This window comes from Salvia hispanica, chromosome 3, assembly GCF_023119035.1.
Source record: "Salvia hispanica cultivar TCC Black 2014 chromosome 3, UniMelb_Shisp_WGS_1.0, whole genome shotgun sequence".
Lineage (NCBI taxonomy): Eukaryota > Viridiplantae > Streptophyta > Magnoliopsida > Lamiales > Lamiaceae > Salvia > Salvia hispanica.
Window position 1 is genome coordinate 7,812,652 of NC_062967.1, and position 24,013 is coordinate 7,836,664.

Consider the following 24,013-nt stretch of genomic DNA (forward strand, 5'->3'; position numbering starts at 1 on the left):
TGGCGGAGGAAGGTGGCGGAGCAACAGTTGGACACCTGTATTGTGAGCTGCCACGTGCATATTAACATGCTATCTTGGAAACACTTATCCTCATCCTCTATTTATTTAACCTCTCTTTTACCGTATTTTTCAGTGCATGTAATTGAGGTTTGGAATTCAATTAAAGGTTAATCAGATACTTAGCAACGCAGTAAGCGTGAGTTTATTAGTTAATTAAATACTAATCAAAATAAAAATAATTTCTATTCTTAAATAATTAAGTATATTTAATATTTTTACTTATTCCAAAATTCTCTAATACCTATATTTAAAAAAATTCTATATCTATATAATTTTATTAAAATTATCTAGATATTCTGTTACTTATATCTAGAGAATAGTGGTACAGTATAATAGAAAATAATGGATATAAACCTAGATAATATCTAGATATTAATTGCTATATAATAACCAGATTACATGTGAAAAGTGTAAGGATGAGATTTGATATTTATAAGTTCAACATACAATAAATAATATTAGCACATAATGAAATCTATGCATGTAAATACAAGTATTTATATCCGTTGTGTTCTATTAATCTATATGTGATGGTTGAAAATAGGATATTCTTTTCCCCTCTATTATCTGTCGTTTCTTCTTCTCTCTCAATTAGAAGAAGATAAAAAGGACAAATTTGAAAGGCGTTCGGACGTCTGAAGAGAATATTTACACAAACAAACTATTAGCAGTGAAGAGAATATTTACACAAACAAACTATTAGCAGAGTGGCAGAGGTGGAAGCAGATCTCAGTGGACTGCACTGCGTATGACCATTGAAAACGGGTGGAGTGGGTGTGACTCTCTCCAAAAGTCACAGCAGCTCCGCCACAATCTCTTCAGTTTTCTAACTCAATCAAAACGTAATTTTAGATTACTCGTTTAAAACACTTAATTTCATTTCTTTTCTAAAACAGAGGAAATGAAGAATTTTATAGATGACTCAGTTATAATAAAATCCTAGCACGAATTTTAAGAAATGAAAAGCAAAGTAATTTAAAAAGTTAATGGAATATGAATCTCATTTTTATGTATTTGTTTTATAATAAAATGTGAGTGGAATAAGTTAGTGAAATGTGAGACAAAGAATGTAAGTGGATAATTAATAAAGGACGGAAAATGATAAAAGTGAACAATTAATGGAGAAAGAAGGCAGTAGTTTGTTATTGTAGTCATTGTTGGATTTCTTCTTTGAATAATTAACTCTGTGATACAAAGATACACTAACCGGGCGTAATATAACCCAAATGAAGAACGAAGATAAAAGTACAAGAATTGAAATAACAAAGAACAATAATCGAAACTATAAACCGTAAAGATATTAGCCGAGTCAAGGAGTCCTCTTTCCGCAAGACGAGATACGCCCCGGTAGTGCTCTCGGATTGGCGTGTCGTCCCCAAAGATAAAACGGTTTCGTCTTGTTCGTTGCAGCACCGCAAACATAACAAGCTTCGGCGAACTGGATGATGGCGAGGGCAGAGCTTTGATGGAAGACTATGCAAAGAGAGGGAGAGCTATGCAAAATGATATGCAATCTTGCACCGCAAACATAACAAGCTCCGATGAACTGGATGATGGCGAGGGCAAAGCTTCGATGGAAGACTATGCAAAATTATATGCAATCTTGTTGTGTCTCATGTTGTGTGTAGAGAATGCAATGGATGTATACCTATTTATAGGCCAAGTCCACTCATGAGGTATTGATGGAGTCAACGACCATCACACATAATGGCTTGACTGTAACCGCCGGGGTTACTAGCCGTTACGGGAGCTAGAGGAGACTGATGCATCTGGACACGCTACACGACGGGGTTCATTGTGAACCTTTTATTCACACGATGCGTCGAGGTCCATCGGGGACCTTTTGTCACCCGCTATGCGTCGGGGTCCTTCGTGAACCTTTTAGCACCCGTCCACTATAATTATTACACGTAATAATTCATCTTATTAAATCAATATTTAATAAGGTTCTCTTCACCAATGTGGGATAATTAACTCTTTTAATTAATCTATTGGTTTTACCTAATAGCTTCTTTATAGTTCACCACTGTGACAAAATTTAATTTATAATTTCTCACTCACCGGGAATCGATTTATAGAAAATGAATATACTACGGACATCTATTTCAAAAGTAGATCGTCGCTATTGCATTTAATTTTTCAAAATTAAATGTCTCATCATATTTATATTGGTCAAAGTCCATTGCCCAAACACGATTCCAACCATCATTTTATTTGTATTATCATATCATATATGCTTTTGACAAAATGTTCGTTACTATTTGCACATTCTAGCTTTTGGCAAAATCTACTCGTATCAACAGTACGCACTAATATTATCAATTTCATTTTATGTAATAAATTAATAAAGCATATTCCCTCTAGTCCCATTAAATATTTTATATTTGATTAGTGCGAGTTTTAAAAAATTATCTGACTTTGTGAAGGTAACTGGGAGGGGAAAGTTAGTAAAACATGGACCTCACTTTTATATAAAAATTTTATAATAATTGTGATTAGAATAAATTAATGGAATGTTGCATCCTTTTACTAAAAGTGGAAAAAGTGAATTGGGATATTTATTAAAGACCGTCCAAATACGGAAATATGAGACCTTTAACGATAACAGGAGAGATTAAAACTAAAATATTTTGGTGTTACTTTCAGGCTCTCTTTATGTGTTAATTTTTAGCTATGACTCTAATTCATTCGATTTTGGACTATAAGTTTAGATTATATACAAGCACTTTGTAAATAACAAGAGGTATATAAATTTAGTTTAATGCAAAATTAAAGGTTGTTTATTTATTGAGTAGTAGTATAAACAGATTATATAAATTTAGTTTAATGCAAAATTAAAGGTTGTTTATTTATTGAGTAGTAGTATAAACAGATTATATAAATTTAGTTTAATGCAAAATTAAAGGTTGTTTATTTATTGAGTAGTAGTATAAACAGATTATATAAATTTAGTTTAATGCAAAATTAAAGGTTGTTTATTTATTGAGTAGTAGTATAAACAGATTATATAAATTTAGTTTAATGCAAAATTAAAGGTTGTTTATTTATTGAGTAGTAGTATAAACAGATTATATAAATTTAGTTTAATGCAAAATTAAAGGTTGTTCAAGATGGAAAAAGAAAAAAAGATGAGATGAGATAAAATAGCGGATAACAGAATCTCTCTTGAAAGCTGCAATCATGGAGGTGATCTCCGGCGTTGCTTCCCGCCATTTCCCGGCTTCAACCTCACTCCAAATTTCGCAATTTCCACTCCGCAGCTCCCTATTCCCCAGGAGCTACGGTTCGCCGCAATCGCTCTCATTCTCCGCCGGCAACTCCTTCGCGGTGGGTTTTGCTGCTTCCTCGACTCTACTCATTGTTTGTTGACTGTTAATTTATTTATATTTGATGATTTAGAGAGAGGTGTGGGGTGTTATAAACTCTAGGAGCAGCGCCGTTCAGAGAAGGGAAATGCGAGGCGTTGTGAGAGCGGAGATGTTTGGGCAGCTCACCAGCGGCCTAGAATCCGCTTGGAACAAGCTCAAGGGAGAAGGTTTCTCGCTTATTTCTATTTTTCCTGATTTGTTCATGCTGTTTTTACATATTCAGCTGGAGTATTCATCAGCTAATCATGTATAGATGCATAAGTATACAAACCACGTTTCTTGTATTAAGCCTTAGGTCTCATGTAGCAAGTGTATAACAACAACTAGAGTTGATCTAATCACCTAGGCAACTGCAATAACTAGTGCATAAGGTCTCAAGCAGAAATAAGCTCCACTTTTTTTAATGTTATGAAGTGATGATTTTGTGCTTTGTCAATTCTAGGAAGCTAGATGCAGGGATTTGCCATGTTTAACTAATCTTGTTTCTGACGTTTCTGATATACAGAAGTCTTGACCAAGGAAAACATTGTGGAACCTATGAGAGACATTAGAAGAGCTCTTCTGGAAGCAGATGTAAACTTATTTTTTGTTTGATAATTACATTGTGATTTCCAATCTGTGTCCCACATACATTTTATTCATTGTTGGCAGGTCAGCCTTCCTGTTGTTAGAAGATTTGTGCAGGCGGTTAGCGATCGAGCTGTTGGCACTGGATTAATCCGAGGAGTAAAACCAGATCAACAATTAGTGAAGGTATATTTGTTAATTACTGCCATAGTTGGTCTTGCATAGTATATTGAGTTAGTCATTTCTTATTTCTTCATTTTCAAGTGCACTTACATTATATTATTTGTATTGGAAAGTCATAGTTTTTATAGTCAAAATACATATTGTAGGTTTTTTATGAACTTTCATATGCATATAGGCCCTTGCTTTGGTTGAAGTTGTTTGTTGATATTTATGTGTTATTTGGAGAAAATTGTAGAGAAAATTTCATGATGTTGAACAATACCCTTAAATGATCATTATATTTCTGTAACCTATGCAGATAGTTAGTGATGAGCTAGTAAAACTAATGGGAGGAGAAGTTTCTGAGCTGGTCTTTTCAAAAACCAAGCCAACTGTCATATTGTTGGCTGGGTTGCAAGGAGTTGGAAAGACAACTATCAGTGCAAAACTAGCTTTATATCTGAAAAAGCTGGTGATCATCTTGAATTTATATTTCTTCTAGCAGACTTCTCCTCCCTCCAAATTTTTACAGTCTAAATTATGTTTGCCTTTGAACTGACCTTGCTTGAGCTATAATGATATGATCAACAGGGGAAGAGTTGCATGCTAATTGCCGGGGATGTATATAGACCTGCTGCTATCGACCAGCTGGTTATTCTGGGTGAACAGGTAGCTTTCTTTCCGAGTTTAAGATTCCAATGTTAGTGTTAAATTCTGTGTCAATAATATAGGTCATCATCTCCTTTAACATAAAATAGTACATTTTGAAATGAGAATGAGGTCAAATTAAGCTGAGGTGATAATGTGGATGCATTTGTGTATCTTGAGAAGGCCTTTCAAATCATTGCATTATATCTCATGTATTCGTTGAGCATCAGATAGCCTAATAATACACAGCTAGCTGGTATGTTGATGTTTGACAATATATAACTTACTAAAACTGTCAAATGAGATATCAATGATAGTTTACACATGATAAGATGGCATTTATATGCTCAATGCATTTAGATGAATGACATAAATAATTAAGTGAATTAACATTGAAGATTGGATGTCAGTGTTTTTATCCTGTCCGAGTTCATGTTAACTTGAAATATTCAATTATCTCATTAGTTGCGACTCTATCTCTGATTAACCACATCCATCCCACCTGAAAACTTTAAAATAAATGCTGGTCCCATATAGTTCACCAGCTAAACAACAATTCTTGCCCTTAAATATTTGGTTGAATGTGTACATATATGATTGCTTGATATGGGACTAAAAGCTTATCTGAAGTGAAGTTAGGCATGCATGATTCATGAAGATATTTGTTAGTATCTTATTTTGACCAGTTTTTCCCCACAAAGAATAGTATGAACTGTTTGTAGAGTTTTTCCCTCAAAGCCTCTATTGCAAGCCTACCACTTGAATCTGAGTGAGTCTTCTGGTTTGTAATGAGTGTCCTGCGTGAATGTGTAAGTATGCTAAAATATGTCATAACATCACTGGAAACGTATACTCTGTAACATGTTGGCTAGCTATATTCAATATTGTATCTTTAAGTAAATTAATTTGTTGTCTCTTATCCTTATAGTCGTTCTCCTGACTTGATTCAATACTGACATGTAAGCTTTGAAAAGGTCGGGGTTCCAGTTTATGCAGCTGGAACAGATGTTAAACCTGCCGAAATAGCAAGGCAAGGATTGGCAGAGGCCAGGAAGAAGAATGTAGATGTAGTTATAATGGATACTGCTGGAAGACTTCAGGTAAGACTCCCGCTCTTTAGCCATGATATTTTGAACTTATGACCAAGTATTCTTCTTTCAACCAATAAGAAAACTTTTTTTCTTGTCAGATAGATAAAGCTATGATGGATGAACTGAAAGATGTTAAAAAAGTACTAGATCCCACCGAGGTTTTGCTTGTTGTGGATGCAATGACAGGACAAGAAGCTGCTGGTATATATAGTCTTTAACAGGAGTACTACCTTTTATGTACTTATCTATCTGAATTTTCCTCTTGAACTCCCATCATAGAATGTGCTTTCTCCGTATCATGCTGATAATTTTTAAGAATCATGGTTTGACAGTTACTTAAGCGATCAAATGCAGCGTTTCCTGCTATAAGAAAGAAAATTTATTTTACTTATAGTTTCCTTTTCTGTTATTTAGCATTGGTCACAACATTCAATGTTGAAATTGGAATTACTGGTGCAATTTTGTCAAAGCTAGATGGGGATTCTAGAGGCGGAGCAGCCTTGAGTGTAAAAGAGGTCAGAGATCTCTACCTCTTGTAGCTTCCTTCCCATATTGCATTTTCATTCTCATTCTAAGATTTGACATATGTAAGCCGAGGTTAACTGAACTTTCTAAGAGATGTAACATTTTGCTTTGTCGTGATATAGAGTGTTTTTGGTGGGAAATTCTTGTTTTAATAATAGACATGCCTTGGATTAAAACCCCTTGAATTGAAGTTTTAAAGAAGTAGAGGATTTTGAGTATTTTTGTTTATGATTACATATATGAGCAAGTTGTTCTTGTATGTGTAGATTTTCAGCCATTGCTGAATCCAAGCAAATTTACCAACCTCATTTCTGCTACTTGTTGTCTAGAGATGTTGTTCTTGATTTTCAATTTTGTGTACTTTGTATACATTGGTGCAAGAGTACTTGGAGATTTTTTTTGGTATGAAAGTTTAATTACCAATGGGCATGGACCTGATATAGGTATCGGGGAAGCCAATTAAGCTCGTGGGAAGGGGGGAGCGTATGGACGACCTTGAACCTTTCTATCCAGATCGCATGGCCGGACGTATCTTAGGAATGGGTGATGTTTTATCTTTTGTGGAGAAAGCCCAAGAAGTTGTGAGTACCATATTCTCCATCATCTGAACTGTATATATGTACGTCTTATTTATACCGTAAAATCATTACTCGGCTTCTGATGAATTGGGTAGATACGACAAGAAGAGGCGGAAGACTTGCAGAAGAAGATAATGAGTGCAAAATTTGATTTCAATGACCTCCTGAAGCAAACTCGTACAGTTGCACGGATGGGCTCAATGTCTCGTGTAATTGGAATGATTCCGGGCATGGGAAAGGTACTAGGAAGCAAGTGAGACAAGTCCAGTAAATATTTATCCATGTTCATCAAATGCAAAGATATGTTTAGAGATAATATAAGTTTCTATAAGGCATTTTAGGATCATAAACAATCTCCAAATTAATGGTATTCAAATAGGTTACTCCCGCACAAATTCGAGATGCAGAAAAGAATTTGCAATTAATGGAGTCCATGATAGAAGCAATGACCCCAGGTAATTTACCTCTCTTCCTTTTACCAAGACTTAATATTGTTTACATTCTTTCTTCCAACATCCTCCTTTTACACAATCACAAGGAAGTGTAGAGCATCTTGGCTGATTTATGTGTCTTCTAAGAATATTAAGTGGCCAGATTATTGAAACTTAAGCATCTTTCTAAATTCTCTTATGCTCCCATTAATCAAGCTAGATTTCATTGTTAAAATAAATGGTGTTGATTGAATTGTTGAGTTCCTGGTGCATGCTGCCTCTGATGGTGGAGGGCTGTATCTGATTTTAGTCATCTCAATGCAGAGGAGAGGGAAAAACCAGAACTATTGGCGGAATCGCCTGAAAGGAGGAAACGAGTCGCTCAAGAATCTGGAAAAACAGAGCAGCAGGTGTATATGGAGGGATAAGTTGGTAGCTCGAAATGATATTACTCTCTCCCATACATATCTTTTTTGTGACTGTCTGCATTCTTTTTTAGGTGAGTGAACTTGTTGCTCAAATTTTCCAAATGCGTGTACGAATGAAGAACTTGATGAATATTATGGAAGGTGGGTCGCTTCCTTCAATGAGCAACCTTGAGCAGGCCATGAGGGCAGAACAGAAGGTGATCATGTTTGTTTGCTTTATTTGTGTCTTTGTGACCATTTTTGCCATATCAATTTTGATTTCCGAAGTTTCTCTAATTTCTTGTGATGTGTGGCCCTTTTTCTCGTAACTTTCAGCCTCCCCCTGGCACAGCAAGAAGAAAGAAAAGAGCAGACTCGAGGAAGCAATTTTCAGACTTGGCTGCAAGCGCTATTGCTCGTGGCTTTGGGGATAAGAATTAATATGCAACTCTTTGTTTCAAATTCAACAGTTCATCACAAAGTCTGCTATTCAAGACTTTCCTGCTATTATTAACAAGAAAATGGCTGTCAAATGTCAACTGTTGTTGCTGGAGGAAACATAATTCAACAACATAAGCAGACTATCTCTAGTAGGAGGGAATGCTCGTGTCTAACAATATGGTGCTGTCTCCCAGCTACGTGAACAGCATTTCTATCACCGGAAAGAACATACCATGCTTTGTTTAGACTCTTCCTCTTGTAGCATATCTCGTTTTCTCTTTTCACTCTCAATTAGTATATTGTAGTAGTAATTTGTGACTGATGCATGCATATTTCTCTCCAATTTGTAAGTGTGTTGTATAAAATGAGTAAATTTTTTTGTCTTGCCTTAACTAGATAAAATGAAACTGTTGACATACTCAAATCTCATGAGGATAGAAAGAGATATAGTACTATTAATTCTATACCTTACAGGTGATTTAATACTATTAATTTGTTAATTTGCACTTCCTGTTAAAATGTCTATTATGAGTTTAGGACAACAAACGTTTGAACTGATTTGTTAATTTGGAGTCCAAAACTTGGAACTAAATAATTGTTAATGTGTAAAGTATGGACATTTAAATATCATTAATATTTAAAATATGGAGATTTAAATATTTAGGAAGGTAGGATGACGAGTAGTTTTTCCAGTTAAAAGATACCTTAAAGAATTCCATGAATGTCTTCAGTGGTTTCAGACAAATTCATCAAACTCGCCCATCCCCTGTCCACGCCGACCTCTCTTTCTCTATCTAAGAATTGGATGAGCTGCTAAAGCATTATGGCGTCTTTCTATTCTCCCCTGCCCCATTCTTACAACTACAAGCTTAACTTTTCCGGCAAACCCCTCATCTTCTCCGCATATCCAAAACGCCTCTTCTTCTCCTGCTCTAGAACCAAGCTCATTGCATCTTCATCTTCTCCAAATGATGCCTCCACCGCTCCTGGAGACAGCGCCGCGAGGTTAATTCTTCTTTTAATTTTATATACTATCAATTGGGTTGAGAATTGTTTCTGCGGAATTTCATTTCTGAATTGCTTTGAGAATATTAATAGTTTATGCATTAGTGGATAATTCTTGTAATTGGCTGATGTTGTATGGCTAAGATTAATTTTTTTTAGCTGCAGCAGTTTCTGCATTATAGAAGGGCCAGAGACTGTTCAGGATTTTGTTCAGATGCAGCTGCAGGAGATCCAAGACAGCATTAAAAGCCGACGCAATAAAATTTTTCTTCTTATGGAAGAAGTAAGTAAGCTCCCCCTAATCAATCTATTTCTTTTCAATAGTACTAGTAATATTTATCTGTTTCTTTCACTCAAGTTGAGGAGGCTGAGAGTTCAACAACGCATTAAAAGCATGAAATGGGAGCCTGATGATGAACATGAGATGCCGGATATGCCATCATCAATTCCATTTCTTCCTCATCTGGTAACTCTCCTCATGAACTTCAGCTCATCTTCATTCTTTAATTACTTGTTTCTTGTGGGACTTCCTTTCGCGGAGGCACAAGACATTTATAACATACTCATATTTTTCCCGGTTCAATTGTTATTTTGTTCTACGTTCTTTTTCATGATGTTACCATATTTTCTGAATATCCTATAGTACTTTTCTTGAGGTGACTTGAATCCCCAACCTATTGGTCGAAAGGAAAACATCTTACCAATTCAGTTGTGTTGCGTCGTATTTTTGAATATCTTGTGCAGTAGTACCTAACACGGTTATCCATTCTCTTGAAATAGACCCCAAAGACACTGAAGCAGCTGTATTTGACAAGCTTTTCGTTCATATCTGGAATTATTGTGTTTGGGGGTCTCATTGCACCAACTGTAAGTTTCTATTAGCAGCATTCCGTAAATGTTTCTGCCTGTTTTGTTACTTATGATCGATGCAAGAAATTATGGGGATTCTGTGTATAGTTCAAAGGGATGAACTGAAAATATCAAATCTTTTTACATTGTAGCTTGAGCTAAAATTGGGTATAGGAGGAACTTCGTACGAAGACTTTATAAGCAAAATGCATTTGCCTATGCAACTAAGGTACACGAATGCTTAAGTTTTAAACCAAAACTGTTCTTGTTATCACAATATTGTCACTCTTGAGCTAAACCTGATTTTGCATGGAATAATTTAGCAATTGCTCTGATTGTTCCAGTCAGGTAGATCCTATTGTAGCCTCGTTCTCAGGTGGGGCGGTGGGGGTTATTTCAGCGTTGATGCTGCTAGAGATTAACAATGTCGAGCAGCAAGAGAAGAAAAGATGCAAATATTGTCATGGAACTGGTAATTATTTACATTAAATTATCAATCCCAAAACTAGGAACGCTTAAATCACGACTTTCTTGTTAGTGCCATACTTAATGCTACGCATTCCAACATAGCAAAGTCGTCAACTTTGTGCACTAATACTTGGTATCTTAAGAGTTTCTCTTGTTGCATTTGAAACTAGTAAAGAAATGTTGAAACAGTTTATCTTTATGATAGTTAGGCCTTCGATCTTTTCTCTCCGGTTGGCCTAATTTGAAGATAACTACTTATATTACAGATCTAACGAATATTTTCTAGTTTGAGAAATCTGTAGACTCAAACTACACCATTACTTCGTAATCTTTTGCATACTTGAAGTTTTGTGGTCCAAGCCTTTTCTTGACTGATTTCATAGATAATGTTTCATCCTTTCTTATATTTTTGGATAGGTTACTTGTCATGTGCCCGCTGTTCAGCAAGCGGTTTGTGTGTGTCCATTGAACCCATTGTGACAAGCGCTACTGATCGTCCGTTGAATGCACCAACTACTAGAAGGTGTCAAAATTGCTCTGGTTCTGGAAAGGTATTTAATTATGTGATTCTATCATATGCATCACCTCTCCGGCTGGTTTATGATCTATACAGTTTGGAAAAAAGAACAAAGAATAAAATCAAGCAAAAGAAATCTTTTTAGATGGATATCATGCGACTCTTTCGCTTTCTTTGGAAAAGATTTACACTATTTCCTTATCCACTGCTAGTACTAATTCACTTATATTTAATGATTTAGCTTTTGATGCTATAGAAATGACCTTCTATGCCATATCTAATGTTACCACAATGCAAACAAATCTCAGGATGAAACTTGATGGTTTCAATGTGATGTAGCCTTTTTAACATTGAAACACATGTGGAAGTTAGGATAATTAAAAATTGGTTGATGTGAGTTTGCGTGGTTTGGGTTTTTATTCACTTTTGTATTGTTGTATTCCTTTGTGAAAGGAATAGAATTCTTGGATAGATTGAACTGATGTAGTGATGTGAGTTTGCTGAGTTTTTTTCTACTGATTAGTTTTTGGTTTGATTATAGGTAATGTGCCCCACCTGTCTTTGCACCGGGATGATAATGGCTAGTGAGCATGACCCTCGCATTGAACCATTCGACTAGAGGGAAAGGGCGGCTAGGCCGCTTAGATTGATTGGATCAATTCTAGTACCTCGACCCCAACTGTCTTGTTTGAAATAATATCAAGCTCAGCTGACCCCATTGATCATATTTCTACAATGTGATGTTGTATTATCGAACGTTGTATATTATGTTTGTTATGAAAAGAGTTGTAAGGAGCGTGGACGTCCTCAAACGAACGACAATTATATTTAACAAATGCTACCTCGTGTGTACCGCGCGATTTATTCCAAATTACCTATTCTATTTTATTTATTTATTTATTACAATCCTCAGCCTCAAAGGATTGAGTGTTCGCATCAATTTTAACACCTAGTATTTGACAGAATCCAGCGTTAAAATAAAACCTTTTTATATGAAAAATTATGCATTGCTATTAACAACGACAGTTTGGCCGAGTGGTCTAAGGCGCCAGATTTAGGCTCTGGTCCGAAAGGGCGTGGGTTCAAATCCCACAGCTGTCAATTTTTTTTATTTTAGAAATTTAAATAATAATGTCAGACTATTAATGCAAAGTCAATTTTAATTTCTCCTCTTCAGTTTGGATTTCTCTTATTCAATCATGTACACTTGCATTTGGTATATGATTATATACCAAAAATGATTTTTGATCGAGAGTGCATTGAGAAATTATATCTCAAAATTTATTGAAAAAATATATTAAAAATGATAAACATAATTATATAAAAATAATATAAGTTGCATTCCTAAAAACTTAGTACTTAGTATTTCTGAATGAGAATCTATATAATCTTTGTTGCAAAGTTAAAGATTTCTTCTTTTTCGGTTGTAACTTTTTTGTCCATAACTAATATTCTCAATGCATGATTCAACTTTTTCTTCACCATAACCTATTCTAGTAATAATCTTTGTACATACTACTACAAAGCTTATCCCAGTTATCATTAAAGATTTTAAATCCTTATAACCCCACCGTCGACCTCCAAGAATCACCGGAAAATGTCTTCTATCAGTCGCCGACCCCTCAGTCTCCGTGCTCACGACCTATATGTGTGAACCGAGGTTATAAGAAATACTGAGATGAGTTTTGGGGTCATGTTCGACCTATATTCACATAATATCTTTTTAATTGGGTGGAAAAAACGCTCCACATTACAATATGGATTTTTCAAAATTTGATACTTCATATATCTTCGTACAACTATTTTTTCGTATTATAATTGCTCAACGTTTTCAATTTTACGACTAAAATAGTTGATAGTTGTGAATAGTGCAATTTAATGTTTGTGGCCTGCAGGGTTATGGAGTTGTGGTCTTGAGACAGGGTAGTGGATGCCGTAAAAGTAATGACCTACCTCGTTGCCAATCAATAATCTTAGGCATTTTCTCTACAACTCATCATAAGAACTTCTAATTCAGATAATTACATACTACTATTTTACTTGCATTTTAGTAGTTTGCTTCTCAAATGTTATCCGCGAACAATGGCACACGAATATTTTTCTTTTGATATTTAGTAATAGCGCTATTGATATTTCGTTTTAACTTCAATGAGTGATTCAAATTAAGATTCCATAGCAGTTTAGTAAGGAAGAATTTATTGTGTTTTATCCTGTCATATTAATAAAACTTTATTCTATATAGGCATATCAATGAAGACAACTTATCAGATTATGGACCAGTCCTACTCATGGTAAATTAATTAGGTATACACCAATTAGGTTGAAATTTTATTATATTTACAATCCTAACTTTCAACCTACCAATTTGAGACTAGTTCAATATGCTAATCACACTAAGAATTTTACATAGTACTTAATATATAACAAAAAATAAATATACTAATCATATAACAAACATAAACTTAAACACATTTAAGTATTAGTATTATAAAAATTAAAAAATACGACATTAGATCAAAATAATGTTATATATATTCAGTAATCATATGATTTAATATATAAGAATTATAATGAATATTGGCATGTTAAAAAATAATCCTTCCTTTCTTTAAAATCAACAACTATTTTTATGGTGGTGTGTCCATTAAAATTATGCATTTTCTATTTAAGAATATTTTTTTTTCAGGTAAGACATTATTTTTCCACTAACAATATTTCAATCACTTTGTTTTTTCAATCTCTCTCTTTTTTACTTAACCAATCGTGCGTTAAAACTCATATCGTTTATAAACAGTTATTTTAAAAAAATAGGTGATTATAACTTAAAATTTGTAAAACTAAAATGAAAAATATAAACATATTTCGATAAATTTCAAAATATAATTTGGAATTAAGAATAATTCTTATATTGAACTTAAATTTTCCAACTTGTTTATTTGTTATTGTATTATATTAAAAAAAATAATGTGTATATATTATACATATAGACTAAAGTTAATTATATCTTATTTTTGTGTAGTTTATCAAATTAATTTCTAAACAAGGTGAACGAAGAGACAATAGGGCTAATCCAACGAACCAGTCGATTTGGGATTCAGATCAGCCCTATTTAAATTGCAGGCTAATCGAATTAAAATACTATCGAGTTAGAAATTTTCAGTCATAGTCTTATTCAAAATGAAAACCGAAACTCCATCAATAGCACTACTACTACTATTTGGATTACTATCGTTTGGAGAATTAGTGACATCCCAAACTCCACCCACATTGGATTAGTAATATCGTTGAAGAAGCAAGAAAGAAAAGTGGACCCACAAGCACAACAAACCAAGGAAAGCTAAAACACAGAAAGACCGCCTTGTTTTCTTGCTTTTCCTACATTCAAACTGGCTGTCCCTTTTAATTATTTGATGATCTATTTCTTGGCTTGAATCATCACAACAAGTCACACTTTTCTCCCTCCCACTATTCAATCACCTCTATAGTCAAAAAAGATCCTTGAGTGCGTTTCGGACACACAAAAATAAAGAAACATCATCATCTTCTCCCCCACTCCATTTTTTTTTCAAAAGTTGAATTTAAAGTATCCTACCCAATTTCAACGATCAACTACATTTTTGGGACCATCCCTCACCCCTTTAATTTGCATGTTTTACTAAAAAAACCACCATTAATTCCAACATGTAAAAGCCTTAGCCAAAGTCATGCATTTCTCCATCAACGGCCAAGAAACCTTCAAAGAATTCAATTCAAATTGAATGCCACAACAAATAAAAAGACCGTTTCATGTTGATATCATCGTCAACTTACTATAATTTGTCGAATTTATTTCCTACTTTACCCGTGAAATTTAAAATGTAGGCCAAAAATGAGTAGAAGTCAAGAAGCTTGGCATCATTGTCTCATTAATTATAGAGGACAAAGGAGTAGTAACATTTTGATGATAAGCACATAGTAAAACCTCGATGTCAAAATCGGCATCTTCGTCCCACCCCACATAGGAGATGCAACAAATGAGTCAAGATTCCTTTCCCCCTCCTTTCACTCTTTCGCTGACAGCTAATCCATTTTGGTTAAACCCCACTCAACAAATACCCTTTCTTTTTCCTCTAATCATGTGCCCAATTTTTATTTTTATTTTATTTTTTAATTCCCTAATAAAGTTTCGTATCAGCAACAATGTCAGTCGCCTCGACGACTTTCTTGAACATGCGTAGAAAAATAAGCCTAATTAATATCTCGAGAGAATAAAAGAAGTTTGAAAAAGGCGGGCAAGCAATTAATTAAGAAAGAAAGATAAATCCATTAATTAATTACACATCATACATGAGATGAGTTTAATTTAAATTTACTCTTCCTCCAAATTTTTTCCATGGATTCATCCCAAAATCAAATCTTTGTGATTGATTATACAACATGAGAATGAATGGTACATGACATATCGAAACACAGCTACCAATTTAATGAAAATTGATTGAAAAAAAAAACAAGAACTCACTCAAGAATCGGCAACTCTGGGTGAAGTGACCGGAAACAATGGCAAAAGGCGGGGCTCCGAATCCCGGGGAGTATTAACCGGCGATGGGTGGAAATAAAACCCTTTTTCTTTAATTGCCTTGTCCTCGGCCGAGGTGTTCAAGTTGCTCGCCCCGCGATTGAACGGGTCGGGTATGAGGGGCGTGACGGGGCTGAGCGTGAGCGACGGAAAATCGAGGATGCTCGGGGAGAGGGACTCGGGCGTGGCGGGTCGGGGCGAGCCCGAGTAGCCCGCTAGGAAGCCCGGGGCGAGCGGGCTGATCTTGAAGTTCTTGAGGCTGTTCCTGCGCTCGTACAGCTTGTCCTTTCGCGGGCCGGTCTTCATGGGCGGAATCGGGCTGCGGGTTGGATTTGATTCGGTGGAGCCCGTGAGCATTTGGACGACCTGCTTGAAGGAGGAGGTGTCGGCCTGGACGAAGGTGGTCGGGTAGGGGTTGTTCGGGTCGGATCTTGTGATGGGGATGGAGGAGGGGCGGTGGCGGAGGGGATTGGCGGTGGGGCTGGGGATTTGGGATTCTTGAATTAGGGAAGAGTTCTCCATTTTAGTGGCTTTGTATTTGTATTTTTTCCTAGCTTACGGAGAGAGAGAGGGGTTGCTGTTACTCTGTTATGGAGGAGAAGATATTTAACAGAGAGAGTGAGAGAGGAGGATTTAATTTGGGATTAGGTTGTGTGTTATTGCATCACTGGAGTGTAACTTTTTCTGGTTGGTAAGAATCCTTTTTTGAGCTCATTTCAAACACACCCTAACCGTACTTACAGCGTCAACTTTAAGATTTGTATTTTTCTATTTCTCAAAACAGGATAAAAAATTCATGCTTAAATTCGGTAAAATCAGTTTAGGAAAAATATAAATTTTGGATTGATTTTCAATCATTTCACGGCCAAGATGTTTGGTGGATGTAGGCAAATAAAATCGTTTTGGAATAATTGTGAATAAATCAAAATTTTGTTGTTTTCCAAATGATTTTTAGTTTATACACTTGCGGTTTTAACTACAATTTGACTTTGATTCATGATTGTTTCCAGCAATCTATCCTAAATTCAGTTAGAACTACTAAATGATGGGCACAAAAACATATGGGCACAATTCACAAACAATATTTTTCATAAGTAATTGAAGGGGAAATGTTGTTTCACGAGCAAAACAAGGATAAGTTGAATAAGGTAAATAAGTTATCAACGTTTAGGATGGTCGGATATTGTTAATTTTGACGTGGTGCACTTTGTTACATGTATATTTTCGAATAATACGTTGATGTTATAATATCGAAAATTGAACTTTCTTAGAGTTATTGATAAGATGTTTAAACATTGCAATAAATTGATAAAATCACAGAAAATACAACTGGAGCCAGAGTATTATTTGCGGTAAATGGAATTTCAGAGGAAGGTAGTGGGGAAATAATAAAATGAATAATTAAAAATTTGGAAGGAGAGGAAAATGTCAAAACAAGTTTCAAAAATTTGTCATTGACTCTAAATGGCGCTTTCAATGCTGACCGTCAAGACTACTACATTTGCCTCACTGTTTAAGACTTTGTATACAATGCTGCACTAATTAATTGCTGTCCCTTTCAACCAATTTATCTTCTCTATTACTCAGTCATAATTTTCATCGTAACACCTACTTTACCACTCAGTCACTCACAGATAAAAATTTTAAATAATCCAACTCTCAACTATGTGTCTACTTGATATATGTGGTTATCTATGATACTGAGTCCAAAATTTTTTTCTGCGATATTAATAATTACTTACTTCATCCGTTGCATTGTAAATGACACATTTTTATTTTTGGAATGTTTCACTCTAAGAGACACATTTTTAAAAATGACAACATTTCTCTCTACTTTTTCACTCTTTGTTACTTTATTCTCTTCACTAAACACGTAAAATAACACTATATAAAATTTCGTGCTGAAAAGAAAATACTCCACTTAGAATGGGACGGAGGTAAGATTAAATTATCTTCAAGTTGTAATATGGAGTAGCATGTTACTAGATGAGTTTTACTGTTTCGGGAATAAGATCTATAATTGACTTTCATGAATGGTATTTGGATGTATCGTATAATTGAATTTTATGAATATTGTTTGGATATGTTAAGATGACATCGTATTTAATAATGGAATAATTTCATGTAAGACTTTTTTGAGATTTGACATTCTCCTTATGATAAAATTAATCTCAAGTAATTTCGATTCAATAGTATCTTTGAATAATATTGAGTCTATTTTAATCACGAATAATTAAACGTATTTTATTATACTTCCTCTGTCCCACCAGAAATGAAACGTTTTTCTTTTCGCGTTGCCCCATTAAAAATGAAACGTTTCTTAAAATAGAAATAACTTTATCTCTACTTTTTCCCCCTCTCTTACTTTATTCTCTCTTCTTTAATTCACAAAACAACACTACATAAAATCTTGTGCCGAAAAGCAAACGTTTCATATTTATTGGACGAAGGGAGTACATGTGAGTCGATTTTAATCACGAATACTTAAACATCCTATTATATTATACTTCTACCTGTGATATGTACATAAAAAATATAATTTTAAATATACTTAATTATATTATACTTCTTACTTTATTTTCTCTCCACCGAACACACAAAATAACACTATATAAAATTTCATACCGAAAAGGAAATGTTCCACTTAGAGTGGGACAGAGGTAAGATTAAATTATCTTCAAGTAGTAATATATACGAGTTTTACTATTTCGGAAATAAGATCTATAATTGACTTTCATGAATAGTATTTGGATGTATCGTATAATTGAATTTTATGAATATTGTTTGGATATGTTAAGATGATATCGTATTTAATATTCGAATAATATTATGTAAGAATTTTTTCAGATTTGACATTCTCCTTGAGATAAATTAATCTCGAGTAATTTCGATTCAATAATATCTCTGAATAATCTTGAGTCTATTTTAATCATGAGTACTTAAGTATATTTTATTATACATGTGAGCATATTTTAATCACGAATACTTAAACATCCTATTATATAGTAATACTTCTACCTTCGATTTACATAAAAAACATAATTTAAAATATACTGTAATTACAGTCGATATACAGGCATATATAATAAAATACTAGAAATATCTTTTTCAGAAAAAAGAAAAGCATTGTTCCAGATAAAAAAGAAAAGCAAGAAAAAAGAATCCCTTTCATTTTGTAGAAAACAACTTATAAAGGCGTAGTACTTTATTTCGAATATCATAAACTTTTGTGAAATTTTACAAATTCAAAATTTAGTTTTTCTAAAGTGAAAAAAAAATGTCTTTACCAATATCTAGTCGATTCTAAACTTCAATTGGACCGGTCACGGGTCACCAATTTTTTCTATAGGTGTTCCTTAATTAAGTCGTACCTTAGTCGCCTCACAAATTTTTTCCCCATTTTCTACTAATCTACCCACGACTCTATCTCATATCCAGCTCATCTCTTTCTATTCCAATCTGTTCTACAATATTACTACTACTTGATTTCTATTTATTATTTTCTAATTTGCTTTATTTTTTCTTTATTTTAAATATTTATTAATTATTTTTATAAAATAACTGTGGAAAGAAAGTGTGTCAAGTACCATGGGACAAAATGAGTACTCCTTCCGTGCCACTTTAGGAGTTCCGAGTGTCTCACTTTAGGAGTCCTGGTTGGAATATTCCATAAATGGTATTAGGCCTCACATTCCACTAACATTTTTTCACTCACATTTTATTATAAAATTAATATAAAAAAGTAGGATTCGTATTCCACTATTTTTTTTCATCAATTTTTCCTTACATTTCTTAATACTCGTGCCGAACTCAATCGGGGCTCCTAAAGTGGGACGGAGGGAGTATTATATATATGGGTCACAAATCTTATAGTATTTTACTCCCTCCGTCTACGAATAGAAGGTGTTGTTTGACCGGGGACGAGTTTTAATACTTCCCCTATCACTCAAGATGTCCATCTTTCCTTTTTAGTTTGTGATAGTCAATATGTTCACTTTCCATATTTGAAAAATATCCATCTCTCCTCTCTCCTCATTAAAATATTAAATCACATTTTTCACTATACTTAATTTATTATACACAACACCTTCACCTAAAATCTTGTACCGTTAAAAAATATGGACGTCTTGAATTAGACGGAGAGAGTAGAAAAGTGAGTTGAAAAGACTAGTAAAAGGTGGGTCACACTTTTATAAATTAGTTTAAAATCAAATTTGAGTGAGATAAAATTACTGGAATGTGTGGGTAATTATCAAAAATAATAAAAAAGACAAATATGACATTTAATGGTGGACGAACAAAAATGCCATTATGAGATGATTGTTAGCGAACGGATGGAGTAATTACTTTTATTTTTGATAATTTATAATTTTGTATATATATATATGCTAATTTACAACATATATAGATTAGATTGAAAGAACATAAAAAATTAAAGCAACTAAAGCTAAAAAAATATCTTTTACGCATTTAACTAAATTATACAATAATTATTTTCTTGAAAAACACTGACATTAAAAATATAACTACATTATATATAATCGAACTAATTTGTTACTCTAAGCCTAACTTTAAGACGATTTTTATGATTGATATGTTATTGAATATTTTTAATTTAGCTCAATCTAAAATTTTCCACATTATATACATTCAATCTTTAGATATAAATTTGCATAGTTTCTTGCTATTCATGATAAAACTGAAACATGAGTATTATTTTAAAAATATTCAAGCATGTGATATAAGTTATTTAGTCCTTGAAGAACTTCTTTTATTAATAATAGTATTGAAAAATTACGAGACTATAAATTTATAAATTAATATCGCAAAATTTAGAATATTCCCATAATAAATAAAATTGATTCGTAAATCAAGGTAAAAATAAAGAAAAATTAGGTGAATAGAAACACAAGAAAAATACTAGTAAAAAATAGGAGTATATGTTTTATAAAGAAGAAATGATCTCATTTTATTATTTTTATATTAATTAATACAGATAATGATAAACTTTATATTAGAAAGCATAATATTGATAAAATTTTAATCATGTATGAAGTACTGAACTTATTAGAAAATCACATAAGAAGTTGTTGACAGAAGAAATGTGTCAGAAATCACGTGTCAATAATATAATGGAAGGACAAAAATGCACTTATAGGGCCTCGGTCCGATAAAATATCATTCGTGACTATATATATGGATATGGTTAGAGTTGTCTGCCTATTTTTTTTATTAAAGATTTACAGTGTAAGAATCCTAAAACTTAGAAATTAATGCGATTCAATTTTTTGAAAAACACAGTACGAAGGATAACTGAATATTTTGAGTGGGATCCCTAATGTCATATGAATGCACTGCATTTAAATATACTAATAATGCACACGGAAGGATTGGAATAAGATACTGAGTTGGGAAATTATAAACATTGACTCTTTAAGGCACGATATTAATTTGGGGGGTCTAATATTGGAATGTAAACATTGACTATTTGAGCCTGGATAAATATTAATTTGGGAATAGGTAATTGACTTTTTTTAGGTTTGTAAATGTCCCATCACGTAGTAATTTTATTTTAATTATTTATATTAAACTTAAATTTAAAATAATATTGTCTATATTATAATTCATTCGTCCTTAAAAAATAAATAAATTTTATCATTTTGGATCATACTTCAAAATTAGACCAAATCTTAATATGAAAAGTTTTTATTTTCTAACCAATTACACACTACTAATAATGTGGACTTCACAATCTACTAAGATAAGATCAAGATATATGAGTTATACTCCCTCTGTCCACGATTAAGAGTCTCATTTCTAAATGGCGCCGGTTTTAAGAAATGTTAAGAAAAGTCGGTGGAAAAAAGTTAATGGAATAGGGGTTACACTTGTATATATTAGTTTTAAATGATATGTGAGTGAAATGAGTTAGTGGAATATGGGGTCTCTTTACCATTTATGGTAATTATGAATCGGGACTCTTATTCGTGGACGGACAAAAATGAAAAAAAACGGGACTCTTATTCGTGGACGGAGGGAGTATGAATTATCTGGTTGTTTGGTAGATAATATAAAGTCATGTTAGGCCATCAAAGCCCATCTTAGCCCGTTGAGGCCTGAAGTGAATTAGTTCAAAAGGTATGGAGTACTATTATTTAACGGCCTAAAAGAGTGAGAGCTAATATATCAATATCTTAAAGCACATCTTAATTAATTATCTTGTGTTAATTTAACATGTCTACCATACATGTACACTCAACTTCCACTACTTTTTTCTTCTCTCTCTCTTACTTTTACGCATATCTAAAAATTATGTCATTCACAACTTTGTCTTTTTTTTAATCTTTTTTTAGGACGAATGAAACCGTACATTTCTTACTCACAAATTTCAAAAAAGTGATTTGAATTTGTTTTAGTTTAAATCTAAAATTAGATATATATATATATATATATATATATATAATATTACTTAAAAATAAAACAAGATAATTTTTTTAAATACTATTGAATCTAATTGTCTACTCTATTTTAGATTTTAGTGTATTATTAAGATGGTTTTGGTCCTTTTGGAGCACGGACTAATAATAATTTAGGAATAGGTGGACATTAACTTTTAAACGCACGGACCACTAATAATTTAGGGTTTGATTAAAATTCTTAATCACAATGGCAATCAGTGTTATTGAAGGGTTAGTAAAAATCAATGATTATTATGTTGATTGTTCCGACGGATCAAGATTGCAATATTATTTTATTTATAAGTAAATTAAAAATTACGAATATGTTGTAAATTACGGGGACGTTCGGTTTAAGTAATAACACATGGTTGATAAAACAATTCAACTTAATCAAATATTTGGTTTTGCGCAAGTAAACGTACTTAGCTTAGTGATAAATAATTTGTCACACACATATTCACTTGTGATAAACAATCTAATTTAATTAAATGTTTAGTTTTGACGTTTTACATCTATAATACACTTATTCCTCACCTAATTCAAACACATTCTCAAATTCTACTTCTTTCATTTTATCCCATAATATCTATTTTAATTTTTTCTACTTTTGCATATGTTGAGTGAAAACTTTCGAGCAATTAAGATATGAAATCACTAAAGCCAATGCGCAATTGTCGTCAAGTGGTCGAATAACACCAGCAAACTCAATGTAATTATGTTGTTATTAATTATGTAATTATTGTTTTTTCAGTTATGTAATATTAATTCTTTGTTTTAATATAAATTAGTACCCCTTGTTTATTTATAGCAAAGTTTTTTCCTCAAGAATGAGATACTCTTTCATGATTTATAATTGAAAACACTTACAAGGAATGGATTGCATCCCCTAATTTTACATCCCCAACCAATCGATGCTTTAAAAACAATTTTAATGACGTTGGAGATGAGGTGGTTGGGAAATTGCTTATTACTATTATGAATCGAGGCCCATTATATGCCCAAGAACAATGCTAAAGAATTAAGGGATTTGTTTGGTATAGGCCTATATGGTCTTCTTAGTGTATGTAAGTATGTAACTCAGCGCCCAGTTTTAGTCTAAATTCTTTTTGGGAGAATAAGATACAAATATACAATTGAGAAAGTAGTCACAAGATTAAAAAAATTAGAAGTCTTCATTTTTTACACGAACAAGAAAAGTATTATTTAATTTTTTAAGAAAAAAACAATTCTATTTAGAAGTCTTCGGTACACGGACTAGCCGACTAGTACCGACGGCCGCAATGCATGTGATGTGACGACTTTTATGATTATTAGTCTTTTTATTTAATTTTATTTTAAAAGGATCAATAATACACGATTTTCACTTTTATTTTTTCTGTTCAAATACATACTACTAGTTTTTACTCTTATTATGGAAATTACTCTCAATTTATATTTACTTACACACGCTTTTTTATTTATATCCAATTTTTTCTTATATTTATTTTTCTCTTATTTTTACTATTTTAGTACTACTTGAATTTACTTCCACTTTTAATTTATATCCATTTTACTTCCATTTTTATTTTACATACATGATTTTTAGTATTATTTTCTAATTTATTCTCAAATTTATTTTTTGATTTACTTACATTATTAAATTTGTTCACGCACACTTTTTGTACACACTTTGGAAAAAAAACTTGCTCATTTGGTTTATCGGTTATCGTTTCATTAGAAAATGTTTGGAGTCTCATAGAAAGTTCCTTTTCTGCGGTTAGCGATTTTAACTTAATCGTTTGGTTTGTCAGTAAAAGAACATCAGCTACTGCCCACAAATTCCTCAATATCCTCATTCATTTTCTTATTTCCAACTTTGTCCCTCAAGAATTATAATTGGGTAA

General features: G+C 33.0%; 3 protein-coding genes and 1 non-coding gene across 5 annotated transcripts; 3 read left to right on the top strand and 1 right to left on the bottom strand.

The window, feature by feature from the left end:
- Positions 1–3,177: 3,177 nt before the first annotated feature.
- Positions 3,178–8,662, top strand: LOC125209106 (signal recognition particle 54 kDa protein, chloroplastic-like). The gene is made up of 15 exons (XM_048108715.1): positions 3,178–3,387; positions 3,460–3,595; positions 3,934–4,001; positions 4,080–4,181; positions 4,477–4,629; positions 4,749–4,826; positions 5,780–5,905; positions 5,995–6,097; positions 6,311–6,411; positions 6,865–7,002; positions 7,095–7,238; positions 7,379–7,454; positions 7,755–7,840; positions 7,930–8,055; positions 8,174–8,662. Exons 1-15 carry the CDS (start codon positions 3,241–3,243, stop codon positions 8,276–8,278), a joined length of 1,689 nt encoding a protein of 562 aa, XP_047964672.1. The 5' UTR covers positions 3,178–3,240; the 3' UTR covers positions 8,279–8,662.
- Positions 8,663–8,968: 306 nt separating this feature from the next.
- Positions 8,969–11,988, top strand: LOC125212252 (protein ORANGE-LIKE, chloroplastic-like). Of its 2 annotated transcripts, none has more exons than XM_048112360.1 (8): positions 8,969–9,283; positions 9,449–9,566; positions 9,642–9,749; positions 10,064–10,150; positions 10,285–10,361; positions 10,477–10,604; positions 11,018–11,151; positions 11,659–11,988. In XM_048112360.1, the coding sequence occupies exons 1-8, from the start codon at positions 9,102–9,104 to the stop codon at positions 11,734–11,736; spliced, it is 912 nt and encodes a 303-aa protein (XP_047968317.1). In that variant the 5' UTR covers positions 8,969–9,101; the 3' UTR covers positions 11,737–11,988. The 2 variants fall into 2 exon arrangements, with proteins under 2 accessions (XP_047968317.1, XP_047968318.1); XM_048112361.1 differs by having other exon boundaries at positions 9,452–9,566.
- Positions 11,989–12,138: 150 nt separating this feature from the next.
- Positions 12,139–12,218, top strand: TRNAL-UAG. Its single transcript has one exon. It is a non-coding gene; the product is annotated as a tRNA-Leu (tRNA).
- Positions 12,219–15,400: 3,182 nt separating this feature from the next.
- Positions 15,401–16,332, bottom strand: LOC125212423 (VQ motif-containing protein 4-like). Its single transcript, XM_048112596.1, has one exon. It carries the CDS (start codon positions 16,192–16,194, stop codon positions 15,616–15,618), a length of 579 nt encoding a protein of 192 aa, XP_047968553.1. The 5' UTR covers positions 16,195–16,332; the 3' UTR covers positions 15,401–15,615.
- Between the last annotated feature and the right edge of the window lie 7,681 nt (positions 16,333–24,013).